This window comes from Cimex lectularius, unplaced genomic scaffold, assembly GCF_000648675.2.
Source record: "Cimex lectularius strain Harlan isolate CLEC.00 unplaced genomic scaffold, Clec_2.1 scaffold149, whole genome shotgun sequence".
NCBI lineage: Eukaryota > Metazoa > Arthropoda > Insecta > Hemiptera > Cimicidae > Cimex > Cimex lectularius.
Genome location: NW_019392736.1, coordinates 738,710 through 764,415, shown reverse-complemented (window position 1 = coordinate 764,415; position 25,706 = coordinate 738,710). Strand labels below are relative to the sequence as shown.

General features: G+C 35.9%; 1 protein-coding gene across 1 annotated transcript; it reads left to right on the top strand.

Annotated features, from left to right (window-relative positions):
• The first annotated feature begins 879 nt into the window (after window positions 1-879).
• On the top strand, window positions 880-23,848 carry LOC106667935 (villin-1-like). The gene is made up of 17 exons (XM_014396235.2): window positions 880-1,101; window positions 10,749-10,847; window positions 12,900-13,013; window positions 13,481-13,677; window positions 13,739-13,964; window positions 14,025-14,158; window positions 14,231-14,381; window positions 14,458-14,698; window positions 17,232-17,479; window positions 19,770-20,009; window positions 20,077-20,242; window positions 20,496-20,630; window positions 20,697-20,852; window positions 22,886-22,992; window positions 23,058-23,240; window positions 23,301-23,430; window positions 23,511-23,848. The coding sequence occupies exons 1-16, from the start codon at window positions 985-987 to the stop codon at window positions 23,412-23,414; spliced, it is 2,628 nt and encodes an 875-aa protein (XP_014251721.1). The 5' UTR covers window positions 880-984; the 3' UTR covers window positions 23,415-23,430; window positions 23,511-23,848.
• The last annotated feature ends 1,858 nt before the right edge of the window (window positions 23,849-25,706 follow it).

Here is a 25,706-nt window from a genome sequence, read left to right as displayed (position 1 = left end):
ACTTTATGTTCTTGATCTTGAGACCACGAGCGTCTTCTTGAACGATTCCTTTAAAGAATCCAGGCGAACATTCACTTGAAGCGTGGGCTGCCTGCGTCGAAAAGTGGGTGTTCGAGGTTAACCCTGTGCACAACGGTACAATGATAGGCCGCGACCTAATCTAACGGTCACAAAACGACGGCAATTTGAGCAAAAACGATTACTCTTCCATTGTTTCCGATAATTTTAATTGTGATGCTTGATACGAACTGGTAGATCATAATTGAAAAGTCAATAATCTAATCTGAAATGATACTTGATAAAATGCGAAAGTGCAAGATTTTTTTATTTTTCAGGTTTCAGGAGATATGTATATAAAAAGCATGCCTTATGCGTACAATAAATTATGATAGAAGATATAAATATTTATTGTTTAGGCTAAAATAATTACCCAACACCCAACAGATGGGATCCAACGGTCTTCTTTCAATCTAAACAGAAATATTAAGGAATATCATTGGAAATTGTTCTTTCTTTAATGGCATTCGGTTTTCAGAGCGTATCCTCAAGTTTCACCCCTGTAAAATTCCCTATTAAATTATTTATTACCATCTTGGTCTGCTTTTTCTCGGTGGATTTTTACAGTCAGGCGTGTTTTGGCATTTCACCAACTTCAATGTTTGCGTGATTTCTGTGGCGAGGATAGGCAGACCAAGATGATAGGTCATCAAACCATAGATTTATCACCCCGCAGGCCACAGGAGTAAATCTCTCTATTTAATTATTATTCGCGAAAACGCACCAATTCAACCGTCCATAGACAGTGCTCAGTGTGGCTGGAGTTCCACCAGGAACGTTCGAACAGTCCCGGCAGGCATTTCGGCAGCAGGATGGTAAATACGTTTATGAAAATATGCGGTTTCGTGCTAAGGAATATCTGTTTACATCTGGAGGCGATGACCCATTCACCGCCACCTGGAAGGTGGAAGGGGACCCCACTCCGGTATGGCTTCTTCGATATCCGTCCTTTCAGTTGTTGGTGAAACGCAGGAGTGTGAGTATGTGTTGTACCTTACACTTCATTACACTGGCATCGGGTCCCTGAAACATACAGATATGAAGGTAAAATATTTCTTCACGGTTGTTTATTTTATTGATCTTTTCCATCTTTTCCTAACCATGGAGTAACTGTTTTCGAAAATTTAACGTCTAAATATGTCAAATCATGATTCATATGGTCACTAATGGTTTGAAACAAAATTCCATTTTTAATGGTTTAACTACTTGACTTTATTATTTATAAAAGACAACTAGGCAATCGCGTTGATTTTAATTTTTGGCAATTTTGAACATTCCCAGTAGGAATAAAATTTAATTTTTAATCTTTGAGTGGCTGTTTTGAAATATCATATTACTTTTATTTTACTTTCTATCTCTAAAATTTTGAAGTTTGAATACTAAAAAATGATAATAATATACACTTTACTTATCCTTTGGCAATTGTACCTGGTCAATTCCGATAACTATCCTTTGTTCTGATTCAGAAATAATTTCATTCACTGTTTTTATTGTGTTTTTCATTAAAAGCTGTTTAGAAGACAATAATTAACATTTATTTTGGCAATTTATCGGTGAGTAATCCGCAAATGTTGTATAAATTGTTATATTAGTCATTAAATATCTGCAGTCCTTTTGAAATAATCCATACTTATATGACAATTGCACAAAAATTTATCTCAAAAGAAATATTTATTTAATACAACTCCTCATTGCACTTCTTGTTGCAATTAAAAATATTTTAATAATTACGTTCTTTTGTACGGAAAATAATCGGAAAAAAGTATACCAAAGATAACAAGCACTTTTTCAACAATAAAGTCCCATATCTACCATTCGTTCGAAAGATGTCAAAGCCCCTTCACAACACAGATTGGATTTTCCTCACACCTTTTGATATATTGACATCAATGGTACAGTTCGCCCCCCTAGTTTTTTTTTCTTTCTTTCTGTAAGAAAACTGTAACTCCGGTTTTCAATTACGTCCTTAAGATATTCTAGGCCCAGAATTAGTACAACCTTGGTCAACTGTGAGTTAGTTGATAAGTGAAAACAAATGCTAAACACAATAGCAAACATTTCATTTCTAATATATGTAATCGTCTTAAAACGGCCTTAATAATAAGAGAAATAGGCTTTTAGAATAATTTGCATGCATCTAAATTACAAATTACCTGCAGTCTCGCTCAATCTTTTTTCTTATTTACTAATAGGCTTATCAATTTATATACATTTTTCTCTTTGCCTCTTTCCATAACAATTTTCAAAAAACACGACGTCATTCAGCATTCATTGTAGACAATGATCAAAATTAGTAAAGTGTGCAAGTATGGATTAAAAAGGTTAGTTGAGGGAAATGTCTCATCAAGTCGTATGGCAGTGGTAGAAATACTAATAGTTGGAAACAGTATTTGAAATTTTAAAAGTATTGGATCAAATTTTGAACTTTTGATATTAATCTAATAGGTATAGTACTGCCGAGGGTTTTAGATATATTCTTGATAATAATTGTTCTTCTAGAACGCTATTTAAAATGTTAAACTCTTTGTAATTAAAATGTTGGTTCATCGATTCAGAACATCCTCATCTGCTCTATTTTCGCTTCTTCCGTCTGTAACATGGTGTAACCAAAGCGAAATTTGGTGGTTCGCTATGTGTTATTTTGTAAGTGGTGTCCTATTTTTTAAAAAGCACACTTAACTCTACTGTCAACTCAATCTATATGCAAGGAGAAACTAGGAAGAGCTCATACAGATTCCATATTCCAATCAATTTGATAGGGACTAAAGATTTCGGACATTCGACTATAACAAATAAAATCGGACACCCATTTCTGGAAATGGGGATTGATTATACACAACCATTCTTTGCAACACCCATATAGAGTTTTTAAACAGACTATACAAATAAAAATGGAAATCAAAAACAATTATATTGCTAATCGATTGGTGAGCAAGGACCGGCATGGCGGCACATGCACATTGAAAAAAATGTATTCTAGAACTGTAAAATTTCACCTGCAAACTTGTGTAAGTCATAAAAGCATCTCAGTTTTCATGTCAAATACATAATCTAATTATAAACTATAAAACGCAATAAAAGTGTAGTATTTCTGTCATCAAACTAAATTCAGTATACTAGAAACACGTAAACATATATGGTATATAGATGGATCCAAAGCCAGTGGTAGAAACGGGTCGAATATGTTCTGTGCAAGCTCAAAATATGAACTATCAAACTAATTAGGGAAATACGCCTCTTCTTTCTTGCTGCAGTACATGTTATCAATGTTCGTAAACCTTAAAAAGAAATTACACTTATTTAAAAAAAAAAAAAACCTCATAAGATCAGTCAGCCAAGCTCCCCTAAAAGCATTAACACTTAAAAAGGTCACAACGAAAACATATCCAAAATCTCCAAAACCATGAAAAACATAACAACCTGAAAATATCTTGGGTGCAGGACAAAAATTTCGGGTAATGAACAAGCAGACTAATTGGCCAGAGGAGGATCTTTAAGACCAATTATACACCCAGTAACACGAGAATAACTAGATCAAACATAGACTCCTACTTCTCAGAATGGGTCCATACAAAACAAAAGAGAAATGTACGAGCTCTATAGATGCGAGACATATAAAACCGACGGTTAAAGAACCCTGGGCAAAATTGGCAAACACATGATTAAAGCTAGACAGACTCAGAGGATTGATAGGGCTATAGAGGGGTCGCTGGCTTTTGGGAAAACACCTACACAGCATGGATGTATTCAACAATGACCCCATTTGTAGGTTATGCAATTAGGATGAAGAATCTACCGCCCGTATTATTTTCGTATCCGAAGCAATCACTCATTAGAGACATAACCTAGGTCACCACGAAGACCCGGAATGACCAATTATGTACTTTTTGAAAGAAGGTTTAAGTCAATTGAACTGATCTAATGAAGGAGGAAAATACAATAAACTAGAAGTGTGGTGTTTGGGAAATATAGAACCCCCGCTTTTAGTATATAATTTTATTGTAATCATCATCGTATCCATTTTGATGTGGCAACGAAAATATCCTAGACGTATGCCAAACGTTATGTCAACATACCACTTCACTTTTTACAATCCAAAGGACACGAATAACAACATAATGGCAAAACCAGCGATACTTAGCAGACAAGGAAGCTCAGAGACTTCAGGTTCACTTATGAGGGCAAAATTGTATATAAAGGTGTAGTTTGTACCTGAAGTTAAGCAATTACACTACTTAACCAACCTCTCATCTCACTGTATCCATTTCAGGGCCTATCTCTCCATAAAACTAATGAATAAGACAAAAGAACATTGAAACTTGGTCGTTCACTCATTATAACTTTGTTCCTGTCAAAGGATCCGGACTAAATCATAATTATTAATCCCATCAGACCGAAGGGCTTTCGCGGATGAAAGCGCTTTCTCACGCATGTACGATCTCACATAACACACATTTCATGCAAGGTGTTGTTTTACAACCTTTGAAACGTGACAGATTGAACATGGCAAATTGGAAATTAAATATCCTTCCTAAACTTATTCGTTCAAAAATAATTCTGTACGTTGTTAATAATTTAATTTATAAGTACAGCTAGTGTTTCACAATCAACGGAGAGATTATATGTTATATGGGTTAAAGCAAAGGAAAAGTCTTAAGTTCCAGTGGGCGAAATACCCTCATCATATAGCACAGACGCAAAAATACGATATTCCCATATTCCTTCTCTTGAGAAGAGAAAAAAGTATCAACGAATGTGTTTCAGTTAATCTGTACGTGGTTCGGAGGAACGTGTCTTTGAAAGTGATTAACCGGATAAGGCAATTAACGAGCATGCAATTTCAGGGAGTTTGATATAGGTAATTGCTTCGGAATTGGTCACGGAAACACTCCATCTCCGTTGGGACTTGAAAATTTGCATATCAAACGGCATCGAGCAATCGTAATCGTGCCGAAAAATCGGTTCGAAAAGCCCATTTTTTAACCTTGGAAACAACAGGTGCAATTATGTCCTTCCCGCATGCTGAAATTTTAAATTGTCAGCCTTTGTTTCCGGCATTGGCAGAATTAAACAAGCAGGATTTGTCACAAAAAAAACTTCAATAATTTCTTGTTTTATATTAGTTGTTACAAAATACACCAGGCCTTTCGTTTAAACTTTCCAACCTGTTGCACTTTTGAAAGCAGACCGCAAGTTATCACGGTATAGTCCGTGCCCTGTTTTATCTCCTCTGTAATCAGCCAGACCAAAAGAAAGACAAAACCGCTAAATCACTTTTACTCGATAAAAAAAAAATCACGTGTAAAAGAAACAGTATAGTTTTAATCCAAAAACAGCAAATAAATCTATTCTGGGTTGCAAAGGATGCTCATCGAGTCACTAAAAATTAAAGTATATGATTCAATAACAAACCTTTTATTATTTCAATAATTAAGATGATTAATACATTTTATATTACAATATTGTCTGTCCATTTTAAAAACTTTTGACTTTCTAAAGAGATACCTAATAGGTTCAAAAAAAGTGTCGTTTAACAATACTCTATTTGAATATAAGAGGGTTCATTGTTAATGATAAAAACGAAAAAAGAATGTTTAACAATTTAAAAAATGTAAAAAGTAGCACTATTGTTCTTGCAGGTGGAAATGGATGGCTACCCCGTGAGAGAAACCTTTCTCTCATTGTACGGTCGAGCAGCTCATTTCCACAGAGTTCCAACAGATTTTTTTTTTCTTTTGCAATGGCCCATTTCGTTTGTTCTCTCTGGTCCGGTTCCAATGGGAATTACATTCAAAACATATTATGTGACAATTGAACAACAGTACCAGTTGATTGTATATAACTAAACAAAACTACGTTCACAATTGTTTCCCATAAGTCTGAGAAAGATGGTTTTTTCCGGACGGAAAGGTTAAGGTTCAACGACAGAGAAGACCTAGTCCGAGGTTAGTTGATTTATTCGATGGTGAACCTTTTCGTGTAACATTTTAAGGAAATGTTGAATCTTTTTGGCAATTTTATTATTCCATCCTCACAAGACTTTTTTAACTTTTAATCCCCTTATTAGTCCAACCGGAAAGTGTTTTTTCTTCCAAAGATATTTCTTGGACGGAACAGAAATCAGAATCTGGATTATCATCGCAAGTGCAACATTATTTTTTTAGTCGCCAATGACAAAACATTGTTATGTCAGAAAAACACTTACCACAGCAAGAGGATTTTTATTAATTTCATTAAATCCATTATATTTAGTAGTCTATTGACCAAATTACTTCTTTCAATTAATTAATCTTTTACGTAAGGTTTTTGATTGAAATGAAAAACTTAGTGCCATATAATTAAACAAAAATACGTTCACAATTGTTTCCCCTACGGCTAAAAAATATGGTTCCTTCCGGACGGAAAGGTTAAGGCAAATAGCTCAAGTGGTAGAGGAGTGGCGTATTTAGCCTAAGGTCGTAGGTTCGAATCCCGCTCGTGGTACTAATTTTTTCATTTCAACCAAAAACCTTACATAAAAAGATTAATTTCATTGATTCATTTTCAGGAAATAGCACATTGCACAACAAACTTCCGTGTTTTTCATATTCGTTTGATTTTTTCTTACTAATCTTCTTAGGGTTAAAACTTTCCTTGGGGGTTGTTGAAATAAATTCCTGTATCGTTTAAACAGAAATAGATTAATTTTAAAGAAGATGAAACATATAAATCTAATGCCTGATTCAGCCCCCAGAAAATTGCACTCTTCATACATCACAGCCTTAAAAAGTTAACGGCATTTTAACCAATTGAACCATAAATTTCTGCACCGTATGCTGTAAATTGTTAAGAAAGCTAATTGGATTTCGATCAACACCGACTTGATCCAGAATAAGTCCGGATGTCCTAGACCCGGTAAACAAAGGGCTTACAAAGCGTGTTCCAAATATTTTGTAAATATTTTTTAATGCGTTATTTGTTTAAATTCCATTGTGATATGAACACCATCCGTATCCAAAATAGAAATAAAAATATTTTTTGATAGAATGACCGTCAGTTAAGAACTTAATTTTTACAGCTATTTATATGTTGGGAGCTTCTTTCTCGTTTATTTATTAATAATTTGAAAAAACACGTCTTCTTTTTATTCTGTTAAATAGAGATTTTTGATAAATACAAAGTTTATACCAGAACCAATAGTAGTAACTGGTTCACCTCAACGATTCCAGCCGTCTACATGCTCAAGATACTTACAACATGCATATTCAACATGTATATTTCTCTTATTGAATATTCATGAACTGATCTTTTTTTCTTTTTTTACAAAAGGTACAGTCAGTATATTATTTTTCATATATTCATATATTAAAAATTTCCGATTAAAGGTTACCAATACCACAGAGTACTCGATTAATGGAATTATGAACCTGGGTTAATTGGAAATAAGTCCTTCCATTCATGCTAATAAATTACATATACACAGCACAAATCATTCACACTACCCCAGAGTACTCCACGTTCCTTTGGGTACTTATTGCCACCGGTTTTTGTAAATATCACTCAGTGCAGGATATGATACATACGTTCTGTATGTTCTAAACAAAAAAAGGAATAAAAAGAAAAGAAAATAACGGGTCAAAGGTATAGTATGAGACGCGAAGGACAAAAGAAAGGAGGTTTTGAAGGAAGGTCAGTATCTGGCACTTTCATTTTACTCAGTGAAAGAAAATCAATGTTATTAATGTACCGGAAACTACCAATATCTATCACCTTCTTTATTATATATTAAAAGAGAAATCATTACAATTACCATCCAAATTCACCTTACTATCAAGTCTGAAGGACAATATTTTACGCAAGCAGACATTCCTTAAGTAAATTTAAATAAAAGTGGACCAAAGACAGAACTCTGTAGTACTCCTAAATTAACAAATTCCCAAGATGATCTTTGCATCTACCTAAATCATAGTTTGTTTTATTTCAGTTAAGTATGATTCCATCTATCTAATAAAACTGAACAAAAAGTTTAACTGTTCAATATATGCACATGCGATTCACTGAATGAACCAAAGGTTTTGGAAAAGTAAAATCGCAACAAAAACCTAAACATGGAAAAAAGGGGCAAGTTTCAGACCCCCTCAAAAACAAATAGCCTTTCAATGTAATGATATCTACCCTGTGGTCAAGTCCGTTCTTTTTTTATACATAATCTGAGAGAAGTGAAAAGAAAAAAAGAAAAGTTACAGACTTCCTCTCAAAAAAGTAAAAAAAAAAAAAAATCAGGCTATCAAAGTATAGGCAGGTAAGTATATATAATCTCTACATTATGGTCAACCTCACTTCACTCCTACTTTTATGGGCCACATAGCTCTTTTATTTTTATTGGTTAACTCTTGGCGTTTATTGGTTCATTAAGCGTCAGGACCATGTTTCCTCACAAAGGAGAGGTGGGTGAAGGGAAGGTAAAGAACTCATAAGAAAAGAAAAAAGTTCCAGACTCCTTTTTGCTCATTCAGAGTACGCATGAGTAACATGTGATTCACTGAACCAAAGGTTTTGGAAAATTTGGGCAAGTTAAATAAACAGGTGGATAAATAGATAGGTACATATATAGATAAAAAATAGATAGATAGATAGACAGATTGAGAGAGAGTTAAATGTAGAGTAATGGATATTTGGCTACCTTATAAGAAATGTTATACCTTAATTGTAAGATTAAATTTTTGAATTTAGACTTAAGTAATAATTAAGTTTAACTATATTTTTAACGGGAGCTTGGGGCTAAGGTGTTACGTAGACAGTTTATATAATACATTTCAGTATCTTTGAATTATATTTTATATGTGATAGGATAAAATAAGCGTGTATTTATTAGATAGAGGCAGCCAGTGAACTCCAAGTAAAAGAACGGGCTTACCCGCATTCTAACAACCCGCACTTGGAACGGCTAACTTTAAATAATTATCGCACAATTTATCATAATCAGCAAGGGAACGCCGTGCCGTTCACCCGTCAAACGAAGTACACACTGTAAAACGAGAGTTTGCCTCAAATGGGGCGGGGCAAATTGAAAAATTACTCGTGTTTCAGTCTAAATATAGAGGAAAATAGGCGAACAGGAGATGGCCAGTTTTGGTATAACTGCTATCAACTTGCAGACCAAGAGGCGTCGTTTAAGTTGGAGAAATCTCACAGTTTCACTAATAAACAGAAAATTACTGGTGCCATTTAAGAAAAAAATGTTTGAATAAGTCGAACTGTTTGAAACAGTCAGTTGATAAAACTATTGCGTCAATAGACGTTTTACAGCACTTGTCCGCTATCTCTTATCAAAAATTGGTCTTTTTGCAAAGAAACAAATTTTTTTTTTCAATTTGTTATATTTTTAAAAATTGTTTCAGTTCAAGCAAATTCGCTGTATTGATGAATCGATTAAGATACATATATATTTATTGCCATGGAGTATTCTTAAGACTAAAACTTCTCTTCTTAGAGTAAAAGTACGACGTACCTAACTCACTTAATCCAGCACAAGTACTTTAAACTTATCTCTTTTTAATTAACAAAAACTATTCATTGCTCTCATTAATCTGGTGGATTAAAGCTCAACAAAAACAAGCTACTCAAACATTAGGCAGTGTGCAAAGATTGGAAAGTCTATCTTCGCAGGGAAATAACAACAACGACATCAAATACCTTAGGAACATTAGTAAACCTACCTCCATTGGAAAAAATATATACAAGGATAAGCTAGGAAAAACTCATACAGACGCCACAAGCAAATAAATTGGACGGGGACCAAATATTTCGAGCAAAAAGGAATGTTAAATAAAAAGTAGAAACGTACTTAGGATTAAAGGGCACAACAAAGGAGAAGAAGAATCAGGAGAAAATCAACACAATTTATACGTTGTCCAAATGGCTCCAAAATCAGTGATGGAACCGGGTCAGGTATGTTCTGTGCAAGCAATATGAACAATCAAACTCATTAGGGAAGCATACCTCCGTCTTACTGTAAGCTGCTCGTGAGTGCCATAAACAATTTATTCCCATTAGTCAACAATTGTCAAAAGAAACAAACCTAGAATGATTAAAAAACCCACACCAAAACTGGTAAACAGATTGCTATAATTAAACTGAGTAAAATTCGAGAAAGTGATAGGGATGTATAGAGGTCACTGGCATCTAAGAAAGCACCTATGGGTATATACAATGCTGACACTATTTAAAGGTTGTGCATTGATGAGGAAGAAACTACCTATAGTGTTATCGTCGAATAGGCAAAAAGGCCCAGGAAAAAGAATTGCAATCATGACCGTCAATTTCTTATTATGTACATATTAAAAGAAGGTCGATCCAAATGAACTGAACTAAGGAACTAGGAAAAAAACAAAAACTCAGTGTTTCGGAAGACTGAACCCTTGCTTCCTAGTATCCTTTTCATCATCCAAAGTATAATGTAGTGAAATGTCACATAGTTTAAATTAACAAAATTATTTTTTTCATTTAAAACTAATATACAATTTTCTTTTAAAAGAGAATGCATGGTAAGAGGGTAAACAATTGAATTTTTTTTTTTATAACTATTTGAATACTCTAAATATTGCAAATACATTATCGTTCTATCATTGATCAGGTAGACTATTTGGCGTTTGCTTAGACATAACGTTATCACAAAAACTAATTAACAGTTATTACTTTTTTCTTTTAAGGGAACAAACAAAGCCACTTCAGAGACATCGCAGAATGTTGACCCAGCCTTCAGAAGTATATGTAAAGCATCTTGGGCTTTTCTGATTTGGCGAGTCGAGGTAAATATATCCATCATAAAAAATTTAAAATGTTTAGTTATTAATTTTCTCTCTTGACTAACCACGCGTACAAACAGCAGGATAGATGGACTGTTTAGTCCATTCTGATAGTTTGATAATTTATTATATTTGTTCATTTGACTTATAAACGGAAACATGGACCAATTTGTCATTAGTTTGATGTCTGATATGTGACTGACACTGCTGTGCCATTCGTTCTTGTCTGTTTGATCAACAGTTTTTATATATTTGACTCACCAATCAATACAGTATAAAACCTGTTGTGACTTGAGTTTGATCAATGGTGATAGTTTATCTCACATTTCCTCGTGCCTTACTAGTTGAATGTGTAGTGTACGATTGGTCCTATCAGATTTTAAGTTTGACTGACCAGCCCATACAAAAAGCCCATATATTCTATATTTTGTGCCAAAAACACAAAAGCGAGAATAGATGGACTTTTGGTACTACCGGTTTGGCCAATTATCACAGTTTGACAAATGTCAGCTTAATCAATACTGTTATTTATTGGATTATCAATTTTGTTTTATTTGAGAAGACTCGAGTGGACTCAAGCTCCTTAAGAAAATGATAACTGGTGGAATTGTTCATGAAACAATTTTTCATGAAAAAGAAAGGGGAAGATTTTTATGATTTATGAATGTTTGAATATCATTTATTGAATTTATAGAGAGTAATCAAACTGTATTTATAGGTAGAGTAATCAAATGGACGGACGCCCCTAATGGTTATATAATGTTTTACTCTATGAAATACTGCACTAGTTTTCTGGGATAGAGAATCCGAGCTTTATGAATAAAATGTAATGAGAAATTAATCTTTTTATGTAAAGTTTTGGTTTAAATGAAAAAGCTAATAGATGAACTGTTATGTCACTATGATCAGCTCTATCAGTTTTAAATTTTCAATAACTACCTCCTTGGTTGACACACGGGCACCTACTTTTGGACCAAAGCCCGCGCAGGTGCCCTTATGCAGAGAAAGGTTGCTCGATGTGTCCCACATAATAGAGGGGTGTCAAGCCTTAGCTCCATATAGAGAGCGTGTAGGCATGCCTCCGATCTAAGAAGAGTTGTCGAACACGATAGCGAGTTCCCCCCCCCGTTCCGCTTTTTAGGGGAATTGGGAAATTTTTATTGTATATAGCCTTCAAATTATGTGTTTTGTGTTTCGGTGTTTTGTATGAATGAGTGTATTTATTAGAGTGAATGGGTAGGGCTGGTGGTGGAATAGCATCCCCATCGCCCCTCGAGCTGTGTACGGGACTTGGGTCGATAGCGGAATATTTATAATAATTTTCAATAACTACTAACAGCTAGAAATAAATGAACTGTTGTTTAATCAGTTTTATCAATTCTAATTGGCTTGTTATTAACGCTAACAGTAATGTGTGGTGATTAGTGACCGTTAATCGATATTTATTTAGAAATCGTGAGATGCGGTCTGGTGTGAAGTAGGTTTCACCTCAAAGAAGCCGACGCCTTATACAAAAATGTCTTTTCTATACCGACATCCTTCCCCACCCCTTAAAAATCCAACGTATATAAACACAAAATAGCAAAATCTCACTGGCACTGTCGACACGACACGCAAGAATGGCACAATTACACAACAAGAAGAAGAAGACAAACACTTTGAGTGAGTAGAAATACTTTGATTGAATATATAAAAAAATATATTTTGCATTGTATAAATTCACTTTTCCACATCCAAAATGTAATTGTTATATATTGTTATATGTAAATAATATTTGTAAATCCCAGGCCCTGAAGATGATCTCAATAAAGATCGAAACGTTGGCACGATAAAGAAAATTTTTTTCTGAAACCTACACCAGACCTCATCTCACGATTTCTAAATACAAAAAAAGCTAACTGTAATGTACATGAAATGTATGCTTACTGTTTTAGCAGTCCCTGCAAAACAATTACCAGTTGTTTTAGTTAGCTAACTATTGTGTCTGATAATTTAAACTGTTCCTATAGTCATTTATTTAAATATATTTTAAACCGCTGGTCTGTTTTATTTCAGAATTTGCAACTAGTGTCAATCCCTAGAGAACAATACGGTACATTTTACGACGGTGATTCTTATGTGGTTTATGCAGCTTCTGAATATGGAAAACACGTTGGCCCAAACACGAAGGTAAATTTTAAATTTCTTTAATGCTGCAGGATAGCCAATTTAATTAGGTAGTCGACTCATAGTCGCCGTATGACTGTATGGTTTAAAGCCTGTCAATGGCTTCTTAGTTTAGTTAATGTTCGAAATTATTTATTAAATGCATGAAGTAATTTAAAACAAGACGTACTTCTGTCAAAAACACCGGCAAAAAAAGTCATTCTCTAATTTCCTTTCTACCAATTTTCTGGACGTAGACTTGGAGATACAATAAACAGTCATTCAACCCAGCAGAACCGGATGTTGTAAATTTTGTCTGGTCGAAAATATCAGCGATATCCAGTTGGGAATAGCTAATTTGACACCTATTTCAAGTCATGAACAAACGCCGGACGTAAACTAATGACGGAAGATTGCCCTTTTTTTTATTATTAGACAATACAACACACAACTCGACCGTTACGGCGATTCAAAGCACGACTCGTTTTCAGAACAAAGAGATCCACGGTAAAATGGAAATGCACATCCATTTCTGGCTGGGTCAAAACACAAGCCAGGACGAAAGTGCTGTCGCCGCGTTCAAAAGCGTTGAACTGGACGATTATTTGGGAGGAACGCCCGTCCAGCACAGAGAGGTCAGAGGGTATGAATCGGCAAGATTCAAGGCATATTTCAAAGACGGTATAAGGTACAAAAGCTCAGTGTACAATTTACACCGAACAATCCCTTTTAATTATGTATGTTCGAAGGGTAATGATTGGCGGAGTCGAAACCGGCTTGAAAACTATTAACAACAACGTGGAAGCCAGGCTTTTCCGTGTCAAAGGAAGAAGAAGCCCCGTTCTCACACAGATGCCAGCCGTTTCTTGGGACTATTTCAATTCCGGCGACGTCTTTATAATCGACACAAAAGACGTCGTGTTCGTCTGGTCCGGACGTACGGCCAATTCAATGGAAAAGCTTCAAGCCGCGAAGGTCTCATCATTGACACAAGTGCGCATGATGTTCCCAATCAAAAACAAATAAATTTTTTAGGTGGCGACCCAATTCAAAGACGAGAGAAACGCTTTGTCTATAGTTTTCGTCGACGACGGAAAAGAACTGGAACTAACCGTACCTGAACAAACACTACTCGGTTTCTATCTGGAACTCAGCCCGTTGGCCAAAAGGTATTGAATATAAATTACTAAAACTAGAAACATCTATTAATATTATCGAATTATCTGTTATGTTTTTATTAGAAACATACCAGACCACTCAGGTGATGATTTGCAGGTTGAAGCCAACATCCGTTCGGCATTGAAGCTTTATAGGTGTACTGATGCGGATGGAATTTACAAAGTAATCGAAGTAAAAACTGGCGCTTTGGAGCAAAACGATCTAAACCCCAATGTAAGTTGTTCATTGTTAAAATTATCAAACAAAAAGAAGATTACTTTGCAGTGACGATTCATCCTTTTGATTTCAGGATTCCTACATCATCGACAACGGCCCGTACCACATTTGGGTCTGGGTCGGAAAACACGCTTCGGCCAAAGAAAGGGTCGAGGCAATGAGGAACGGCCACGGTTTTTTGAAAAAGAAAAATTACCCCGTGCACTGCGGGATTACTCGGGTGGTCGACGGTGGGGAGCCGATAGAGTTCAAAGTTATCTTCACGTCCTGGAGAGAGGACGAAATCAGGCCCATCATCAAGACGGTGAATGCGGGTAAAACACAATTTGATTCCTTTCCAAATTTTAAACTCAATATTACGGACTTAAGAATTTAGTAAGTTCCATATTGGCTGTTATAATATTGGCAGTTATCCACACAATCTTTCACTCTTTTTATTAGTTTGTAACAAAAGTCAAACGTTTTCGAAATATATGAAGTTGATTTCAACCAACTGAACCCATATCCTCAATCAAGTTAGTTTCAAGGGGCATACTAGAAAACCAGCCTCATAAAGTGGTAGGTGAACTCCCCTAACGTATTGACCCTAGTGTCAGCACATAGGGGAGTGACTTTCGGGGTGAAAGTCCAATATCATTCTTTACTAAATAAAGAAGCTTAGCAGAAATTGTGACATGAGGTAGTCCGAAAGAGAGAAGTCGGAAAACGAGGCAGAAATGTTTGATGTGCCAGTGCGTTGATGTTTGTTTTTACAGATTATTTATCGTTAAGAATATCATGTGCCTTCTCAAATCGAGCTGAATAGATTCTCGATTTATAGCCTAAACCAAATTCCGACTCAAATCGATCTAATTTTTAATTTACAAGGGGGGGAGGTTGGTGTGTCACTGATTTGGACCAAACTTTTTTTGTTGATTCTTCACTCTAAAATATAGGACACGAATCCGCCACTTCTTGTGAATAGACCCTGGTTTCGTCAAAAAAAAAATTTGGACATTGAAATTTTCCGTTTTTTGATATTTTTGTTTTGCCGTTCTACTGAAATCAGCTATGTTAATATATCATTTTACAACATCTTTTATATAGATGGCAATAAAAATATAGTAAAAGCTATCAATACCCAAAAAAAATTTAAAAACCAAAAATTTTTGAAGTAAACTAAGTCATAAAAAAAATTCGTGAAATTAATATGAAATTTTGTTTTCGCACCTTTAGTTTCGCACCTAAATATAAATTTTGGTTTGAATTTAAATCCCTATTCACAAGAAGTGGCGGATACGTGACCGATATTTTGGAGTGTAGAATTACAAATAAAAAAGTTCAGTCCAAATTCGTAACACTGTAACCTGGTCGTCCCCTTGTTAATTCGTTCATTTGTTATTAAAGTTTTATCATAAATTTTCAATCTTTTAATGCACATTTTTACAAAATATTTATTATGTACTGAATTGAGTCTGATTAATTTTTATCCATTATATTTCGTGGTCTGATTGACCAAATAACTTCTTTCACTTAATTAATTTTTATGTAAGGTATTGGTTTAAATGAAAAAATTTTCGGGGATTCGAACCCACGACCACTTGTGCTATTGTGAATTCGATCCACTCGGACATCAACTTCCCATCCCAATCTACCTTTCGACTTTTCCCTCCTTTTTGCCATTTTTCAAATGTTGTGTAATCAGGATTCTTCAATTTTTATTGTAAAAACAAGGATAAACTTATCTTACAAACTAGTACACGCCTGTAATTCACGACTTCTATTTCTAAATATAGGAGATGCGAGGTTCTAAATATAGCAAAGCGATCGAGGTAAAGTATCAAAATGTAATTAATTCAAGTTTAATTTACCAAGATCTTTGAACATTTTTACTTAATAACGTAAAGAAATGAATTTAAAATATGCCTTTTCCAGTAGACCTTAATGTCTTAAGGTAACTTAAAATGTTTTTATGTATAAAAATAAATCTGGGTTGTTTAGTTAGTTTATGAAATATTTTTGATGTCTCAATTAAAAGAAACCAAATATGTATTTTTAACAGAAAGATATAACCTGCAATTTCGACATTTTCATTCCTTTTGGCCTGGCTATCCTCGTTGTTTTTGGCCCATCAGTCTCATTTTCCCTTCCCGCTATCTTCAGTGGGAAGTCTGTCAAATGTATAAAAAGGATTGGCCAAATAAGTCACAGGGACACCACTGAAGGAGACGAGAAGCCAAGATTCTCGCTTGACAGACCGAAATAATCGGAAATGACCGAACCTCGCAGAGGAATTCTCACAAAAAGATATCCGCTTGCCTAGCCAACCTTATATTTATTCCAACGCTATTAAATTAATAATGTCAAATCTTAATTCTTTTATAACCGCTTAAAACACCACTCTGTTATAAATTACTTTGCAGGAATGATGCTTATTTCAAGTTATCAGAAATTCTTGTTTTTTCACTAAGAATAATTGGAAAAAAAATAGAATAGAAAATAACTAGAATAGAACCGAATAGGTTCACTTATTACCCACATACACAATGTTCACGGTTTAATAAAATTATCTCCGGATTAATGCTATACGAGGAACACACCATAGGACGTTTTGAAAAACGGTTGTTCTGAAATTTCCAAGCCGAATATTGCTAAAAATGATAATGGTTATCCGATGGTACAGATCTTCGTCGATTGTCCTTGCCCTCTCAGAGTTCCTTTTGTAAAGGATTTCAACCGTGAACGAGAGCAATCTCGGCGAACCATCTCCACAGTTCACCGCCCGATCCATCCCAAACATCCCGTCCCGTTTACCAATCTACTTTACACAAATGTTTCCACAAGAAACAATCCGTCTTCCCTTTTCAGGCAACAGCGTTAAGCACGTTCCGATCAAGTTGGACGCGGCCACTCTTCACAATGACCCACACTTGGCTGCACAAGAGCAACTATTGGACGACGGAGGTGGTTCATTGACTGTTTGGAAAATCAGATCAACTTCGCTGGAAGAAATGCCGAAGACAAACTGGAATGTCCTGTACTCAGCCGAAAGTTATCTCATCCAGTACGTTTATACCTTTGAGGATAAAACTGCCAACATTCTGTATCATTGGAAGGTAGTTCACTTTTTCAAAATTTTAATACTTTATTATTAAATAGAAACAAAAACAAGGTTTATTCGATTAATCTTTCAATTGCCAAACAAACAATATTATATCTGCTATAATTTTAAATTATTTTCCAATAAAGGTTACTAATTAAACGTAAAAATAACTATTAAACGATTGCTTTTAAGTCCGTTTGTTGTTGGTTGAAGATCCCAGTTTTTAAGGTATTAAGGACATGTTTTGACTCCAGACAAGTTTTGGTGTAATCTCATAGGCTTGGAGAGCTTTTAGAGCTGCCTGACTCTCTTAAAGAATAATTATCCGTCCTTTCACCCCGAAGGGTTGTCACTCCCCGATTGCTGACTCTACGATCTATACCTTAAGCCAGACGCTCAGGACATCGTCCCTTAGTGTTGTACCTTTGACCTTGATTTTTGTTCATTTCATGTGCACAGATTTAAATGGCTAGCAGGTCAGCTAGAAAGATGGTTGTGGTGTGGTCAAAGGCCATGTGGAGTTGAAAATAAAACTCCTTTACGATGCCCGTACCGTTTTCCATCTTTGAGCCGTCCGTCACCGCAGAAGAGCTCCAAGTGTTTAACTTCTTTTGCTTATGTTTCCAGATAGCTTTATTTTCAAAAATTATTTTGAAAGGTTTTTTCAAAGTTTAGTAGTTTGATAAGTCAGCAATAGGTTTAGCCATGTCCGTCTATCTTGGTGACCGTTAATGAAACTTTGTCAAAGATTTTGAACTGCTCCATCGCCGCCATCCTTTTCACGTATATAGGTAAGGGGCAGATGTTCCCATCTTTACACCCGGGTGTTGAGACCCATGAGGATCTTTAACGTCTGGACTTATCCCCGAAGGGACTTGTCAGACGCCTAGTATTCTCAAAGAGAACACCAGGAAGATTTTACATGCATGGACTTGGATCCATACATGTGCCTTAAAAAAGGCAGTTTTGTGGTTTCTGGCACAGCTTTTCAGCCGTGCCTTTCACCACCCCAGGAGAGATAGAGAAGGCACTCTATCTCCGGCTCCGGTTGGCCAGTACCCTCCAGCTAAGGTACAATTTGTTTGCAAACCCCCTCCACTACGAGTCCAACCTCAATTAGTAGAGACGCTTTGATACTCTATTCCCGTGGTTCAGTATAATTTTTAAGGTGCGGCTGATCGCCCTCCCCTGAGTTCGTATGAACCCCTACTGATGCACCCGTTGCCTGAAGGGTGCGGAATCAGTAACCCAGGAAGCCTCTGCCAAAGAAGAATAGGGAAGGTAAGGGGAAATTTTGTGTCCACCATTGGCACTGGAGCTGATGGTAGGACTTGCCTAGGCCCATAGGGATGGATAGGTAAGGGGCAAGAAGAAGTTTAAAATTAATGTAGTTCCTAAGTAACGTATTCTAAACAAATTTTGCAATGCATGTCCCACCCCGGAAGAAAGAACGCCACCAATCTCTCCACGTTCTTTTGCGAGGTGATGTCCTGTCAGTATTATGCAATCTGATCGATAAATTCCTAAATTGTAATATAGCCTTCTTTTAAAAACTGAAGTTTTTCAAACATTTGCGTTTGAATGCACATTTCCTCTTGATTAATTTATTTTATCAAGTTCCAATCGACAAAATTGCTTTTCTTGGTAGTCGCGTTAGTCGCGTGAATGGATCGTCCCATGATAACTGTTGATCTGTACTGTTATTAAGAGCACACTTCCATTCACGCTCACTTTTCTTCTAACAAATGGATCGTTATCTTTGTGCTTTGAAGGGAACCACAAAGAAAATATTGCCTTTTTATGTTAAATGAGCGTGACCCGACTATCTGTTATTCGGAGAATATCTCTCGCCACAGTCGACTGGTTTTCGTGGATGATATTTAAAACAACTATCACTAATAGACTTACACTTTGTGTTTGTATCTGTTTTTATGTGTATGTAAAAGAAAAGTCTTAAATTAATTCGTATGTAAGGTCGGTTGTTAGCCCTCGGCCTGTCTTCCTGCCCAGTACGCAACTTCAAAATGTTCAATCTATGTTAAAATAACGTTTTAATATTTATAACTGTAGACATTTCATGAAGAAGAAGCAGTAAATAATCATTCATTTTATAAAGAAGAGGATTTTATCATATCGTTATCGAAATAACAAAAAAAATATTCTTGGTTCAATTTTATTTTTCTCTATTCATATTTGGGAATAAATTGTATTCATTCTAGAAAATTTTTAGACTTTAGACTTTTATATTGTTTAAAAAAACCCGTTGCGGCTAATGTTTAAGTTACTGGATACGTTAATTTTAGGGAGAAGACAAAATAGAAACAGATAAAAACTCTCTTGGGTCTCTCATGATGTCGCAAGAAGTATCTCTTTCCAAATCGACGGTACAGGTGAGGACTTACCAGGGCAAAGAGCCTCCACACTTACTTGCTGCTTTTAAAGGAAAACTGGTCGTCTTTAAAGGAGCGCAGAAAACTTCACTGCCCAAGACTTTCCTCCTTCAAGTCAAAGGAAACCAGATTTACAACACGTCTGCCTGCCAAGTAAATAATTATATTCTTGTTTATCCTCTTTAATTTATTGATTATGTACTTATTTTTTTGGTTTTAGCAACTGTTAAAACGTTCCTCACTGAATTCCAACTGTGTTTTCATTTTGGGAAACGAAGAAAATGTTTTTATTTGGTGTGGAAAAGGTTCAACGGGAGATGAAAGGGAAATGGCCAAAAGCGTCGCCAAATCCATTAGTGATGGTGAACTCGTGGTGCTTTACGAAGGTGAAATATCACATACGTATTTATTGGAAAAGATGGTTTTACTTGCAGTTTGTTTTGAGAGGAACCATGTTTTCTATTAAGTTAATCTAACTTAATCATTTCTACCACATTTATTTATTTATTTTTTAATCTTTCTTTAATCAATAACGTAAAATGTTAAACTAGGTAATTTTTATAAATAAGTATCATTTTTCAGTGAAAACTTTTATTTTAACGTGTTATTTTTAGTAATGATTACGTTTTTATAAAACAGGACTTGAAAAGCCTGATTTCTGGAAAATCCTCGGTACCGAAGGGGTCTATGCTAACGTAAGGAGTAAGAAACTTTCAAGCAAAGTAACTTCCACCAGGTTGTTTCATTGTTCCAATGCGAGTAGAACTTTTACCGGTGAGCCTTTCGTACAAAAATATTGTTCCTTAACCTTTTACAATTGTCGATCTTTCAATTTTTCAGTCGAAGAGATAATGAATTTCCATCAAAGCGACCTGATCCAGGAAGACATTATGGTGCTGGATGCATTCCATACACTATTCATATGGGTCGGAAATCTGGCCAATAAAGAAGAGAAAATCAAAGCAGTCGACTTTGCATACGAATATCTAGAAACAGGTATGACAGAAATAATGACGAAAAACAAAAAATAAAAATAGTTAAGAAATTGACAAAATAAGATCCTCTTAAAAGAACTTCTTGTATCCAGCAGGTCGATAATCTATTTTCATCGTTAAATTGACAAAATGTTGACACTTTTATTTATGAACAAATATGTAACAGCCTACGTTAGAAGTTCAGAACCTGTAGAATTACGATCAGCTTGAACCCCCCCATGAAAGAGACTGTAAAAGAATAGGAACAGAAAAAAATTTAATGACTTACTTTTTTTGTTCCCGGTTGAATTGAATATTGAACAAGCCACAATCGGTGGGTAACAAGCAATAGTGAACGAGACAGAAAGAAGCCAAGCCCAAACAAAATTTAAAAAGTGGATAAGCTACCCATTGGTGTACAATGCCTTACATTTCACTTTCATTATCTTCACTAGACAGATCTCTGGGCAAATTCCTCTTCAGCCTACGTGGAAGATTTAAATGGATAGAAGGGAAGATTTCGATTTCTCTTTTGGATTAGGCGGTTTGAATTATTTGCATGTTAGAACACCTTGAAGAACCCAAAAGTTCCAGTCCATTGGTCCAGATCTGGACATAGAACGCAAGTGTGTTCGTCCTTGGAACCAAATACTCAAACCCTGGGACTCCATCTTCGATAGGACAGTACACATAAGGAAAGTCCAGTCACTCGCTAACTCGGGAAAACCGGTTATCGACGTAGCTATGTAGAATCAAGTACTAGGTTGATGAAGGATGCTTTTAACGATACCTCGATCTTCCATGCCAAGGAATGCACCAGAAGAATACTACCGCAGCTCGAGGCGGGTTCAAAAGGAACTGATTAGTGACTGGATTTAATAACCAGTTCGCAATGAGTCACTTTCAATGTAATTGAACTTACTGACGAAACAGCCTCGACTGGCGAGCCACTAGTGACTAAAGTTGCTCATTTTCGGGTAATTTTCAAGATTGACCATCAGGTGAACATACTATTCGTGAGAGAAGTTGAAAAAATATCCTGTTATACCCTAACTACGCTCCCCGGATACTCGAAGAAGACGATACTGAAAATGCATGGCATGGAGTTGGGAAGACAAAATGCATGATCGCAAATTCTTCTTCCTATTCTTTCTCTTCTGTAGCGATGATAGTACAGTAATTTGACAGCTTCATCACTGAAATCATCACTCCCAACAAACAGGGATGATGTCCCTTCCGCGATTTCACTGAAGAAACTGCTGATTTTTCGATGTTTTTAGTGGCTTCGTGTGTGGATCCGCTTGAGTAATGATTTTGAGTAATTCCATGTGTAGACGACCTAAGACGTTGACAACGCGATGACACTGTTGTGTCGTGGGATGGCCGCTAAGGAATCCAAACTGATGGTCAGAAATATTTTCAGAATCTAGGATAGGTACGTTTTGTTTTAGGAGGAGTCGATCTAGGATTTTCCAAAAATGGATGTAAGCTAAGATAGATGTCTACAAGAAGTGGGTAGATGTGTTGGATTTTTGGGTTTCATACAGATACAGATCATACAGATGATGGAGTGTATCCAGAAGACAGAGTAGTAAGTTTTACGGAACACTTATTTGAAGAGGTAGGGATTGTAGACCTTGAGGAAATGTTTAAGGATGTAAGGTGTTATTAACTAACATTCTCAAAAAAACACAATATTTCCATCAAATCTGCCACGATTTTAGTAAGACCTGCATTTGGCCACTTCAGTGTCTTTGTGTTAGTTGTTAAATGTGTCCTTTTATAACTTTGTAAACGCACGACGAAACACCCCCTTAATAATTTTTTTTCATGAACTAGAATGGAGAAAGTGTAAATGTAAAATCGTTTATCAAGGGTCACAACAGACGAATTAACACACAGACCAACCGTTGAAGATGGTAGAAATCATCTCAGACAGAACCAGCTAGAATTAGGAAGTTTGTAGAAGACCAAGCTGTATCGCAGACCTCACCAGTTAGTTCCACGAAAAATTTCATTAATTAGATTCTAATTTGTTTCCTTATTTTTTTTAAGATCCTTGCAAAAGATCATCAGAAGTCACTATCATTCAAATCAACCAAGGTCATGAACCGCCTATTTTCACCGGGTTTTTCACTACTTGGGACAGTAAATTTTGGACGGTAGGTAAATTAAACGAAGATTTTCAAAAACCACCTTATTTATTATCAAATATGTATTTATCCAGACGAACAAAACCTTCGAAGATCTCAGGAGAGAACTGGACGAACAAAAACCGGCCCTCCACGTTGATCTCATTGTTGCGGAAAGCTTGCCGAATTTCTACGACTGTGACAAATACCCTGTTGAAGTTCTGTTAGAAAAAGACCCGGAAAAACTCCCACCGGGCGTGGACTTTCAACACAAAGAGGTTGTTCAATTTGATTATCAATTTAAAACGTCTCATTGGTGGAAAATTACAATTTTACAGATATACCTGAGCCCAGAAGATTTTTATTGTACATTCAACATGAAATATCAACAATTCACAGAGTTGCCAAAGTGGAAACAAGACTCCCACAAGAAAAACGTCGGCTTGTTTTAATAATTGTGTCGATAATGTAAATATCATATAAATATAAATATATTTTAATATAAATATTTTAAATTATATCTTATGATCTTGTCTACTTTTAATTAGGTCCTTCTGCAAATTTTTCAGTCCAATTCATCCTACAGACAATATTCTGAGCCATATATTGAACAATTTAATCCAGGACAATTAAAGATTCCTTTCAAATGTCGCACCATTACAAGAATTTTTCAATCGCGATAAATCTTTTGGCGTAATGAAATTGCCTGAAATTGGTAAAACTTGGCGAACTGGACCACGCGCCATGAAAGGACATGGAGGGATTGGCGGCGTCCTTACATCAAAAGTTGGTCGATCAATCGTCATATACCGAACTGCCAATTAAAATTATGGTCAGACAGTTTAACTAAAAAGAAAAAGAAAATTGGATGTCAAAGTGCTACTTCAAAGTGTTAGATATATCGACCAATTTTTTATTCACGAATAATCTGGATCTCGGTAAAAACAAATTCAATTGATTTCTGCCTTGCTTTCGACCTATTGTAAGGTCATCATCAGAGCAAAACAAACATAAAGAGCTTTACAAATTGACATAATTAAGATTTTTTATAGATGGTTTTTAATTCATTCGTGATCTGTACCCTCTGCCGCATAGGTCAGCGGGGACTCTGTAGTTCATCCTACAGGCTTCTAGTTTTCTGCATTCTAAAAGATGCTCAATGCTTAATTTTTCGGTATATAATGGGCATTGACGTGGTTTCTTTCCCGCCAGCAAGTGCCCATGAGTAAGCAAAGTATGACCTATCGTAACCTGGTAAGTATGGCTCTTTCCCTTCCCCGGCCTCCGTGTCTATCTCTAAATAAGATTGGATTGGATTTTGTATAAGCACAAATATGTGCCGAGTTGAGCCTATCGGCCTCTCGTATTACCCGGCGATTCCAGCTTTGGCTACTTACAGTAAATCGCGGGCAGTCTCGAGGATCACCCAACCCGTGTGTTGGTAGTCCAGGGTCAGACTTCAGTCTCATCCGTCCAACCACTAAGGTCGGGCTCCGCGGGGTGCTGTTAACAGCTAGGTCAATTCAGCACACAACGCGTGCAGGTCCAAACCCTTTCGTACTCACGTTCATTCTTAAATACATTCACTCCTATTTACATACTATTCATTCAAATGTGGTGATGGAGTACTCGTTATTCCTTCATCACCCTTTACAGATACTATACAACTAGCCTAATTGAGGGTTGATAGGGTTCTCGATATTCCGATATTCGACCCTCTCCTATCCCTTACATAGGTATGTTTACATCTGACAGTTATTGCTCGTTTGTTCGTTAATGTTGATTTTAAATACAATATTTTTTGATTTAGCGGTATTAACTTGGTTTCCAAATATCACAATACATTTCTAAATCTTCTATCATTTTTATAATACCAAAGGAGAGTCTGCCAGTAATACCACATACACATGTATAACTGTTTAATATAAAAAGTACTATGGTGTGTATCGTATCGCTTGTCACTTTGTTCCAGTGTTGCGCCGATAAAAGTCGTATCCAGCGATTACAGATCACTTTATGTTGCATCACTATCGCATCGCCCCAGTGGGCACCGCGCTGAGTCGCGCCGATCTATCGCCTGGAGCGATTGACAAGCTGTGTCGTTCCAACAGATACGCCATCAATAATGATCGGCGTTGCATCGCAATCGCGCTGGTGTGCAGTGGTTTAGTTGCTTAGACAAGGAATAGACGTTGTAGGCGGGCGATATGATGTCGAATTGCACATCGCATCACTTGTCTTATCGCGTAATGCATCGTTCCAGTCGACACCGCGCCCGTTGCGGCCACCGACGTCCCCTTTTATATTACTGTCATTATTTTAATGAATATTTCTTATAAATTTATAAATGTATATTTTCAAATATATTATTTTATTGTGAATTTTAGTTCACCTTGTAACTTGTTGCTTTTCTATGATTTGTACTTAAAAAACGTAAAAAATCTTTCCTCTGTATTTAATGATCTGTTTTCTTCCCGTTCAACTAGGATCTTTAAAAAAGAAACAGACGTTGCAAAAAGCGCCAGTAAAACGTGACAATATTCACGATTTAGTTCCCATAGAAAATTATATTTTTGGGTGGGAACTAGCTTTACAAACCGATCATCATAATCGACTCTGTTTCAAACATTTTTTAAAAACAGTTTTCCATTTTGTTTTGCTAATGGAATTAGTACTCCATCAAAGAATTTATTCGTCCGAGGCGAATTAATAAAGAAATTAAAACAAAAGAAAATATGAGAGAA

Coding starts and splice junctions, on each gene's coding strand:
- LOC106667935 (XM_014396235.2), top strand. CDS start 985: ATGGCTTCTTCGATATCCGTCCTTTCAGTTGTTGGTGAAACGCAGGAG. Junction 1,102..10,748: donor TGAAACATACAGATATGAAG/GTAAAATATTTC, acceptor TTTTCTTTTAAG/GGAACAAACAAAGCCACTTC. Junction 13,965..14,024: donor AAAAGCTTCAAGCCGCGAAG/GTCTCATCATTG, acceptor TAAATTTTTTAG/GTGGCGACCCAATTCAAAGA.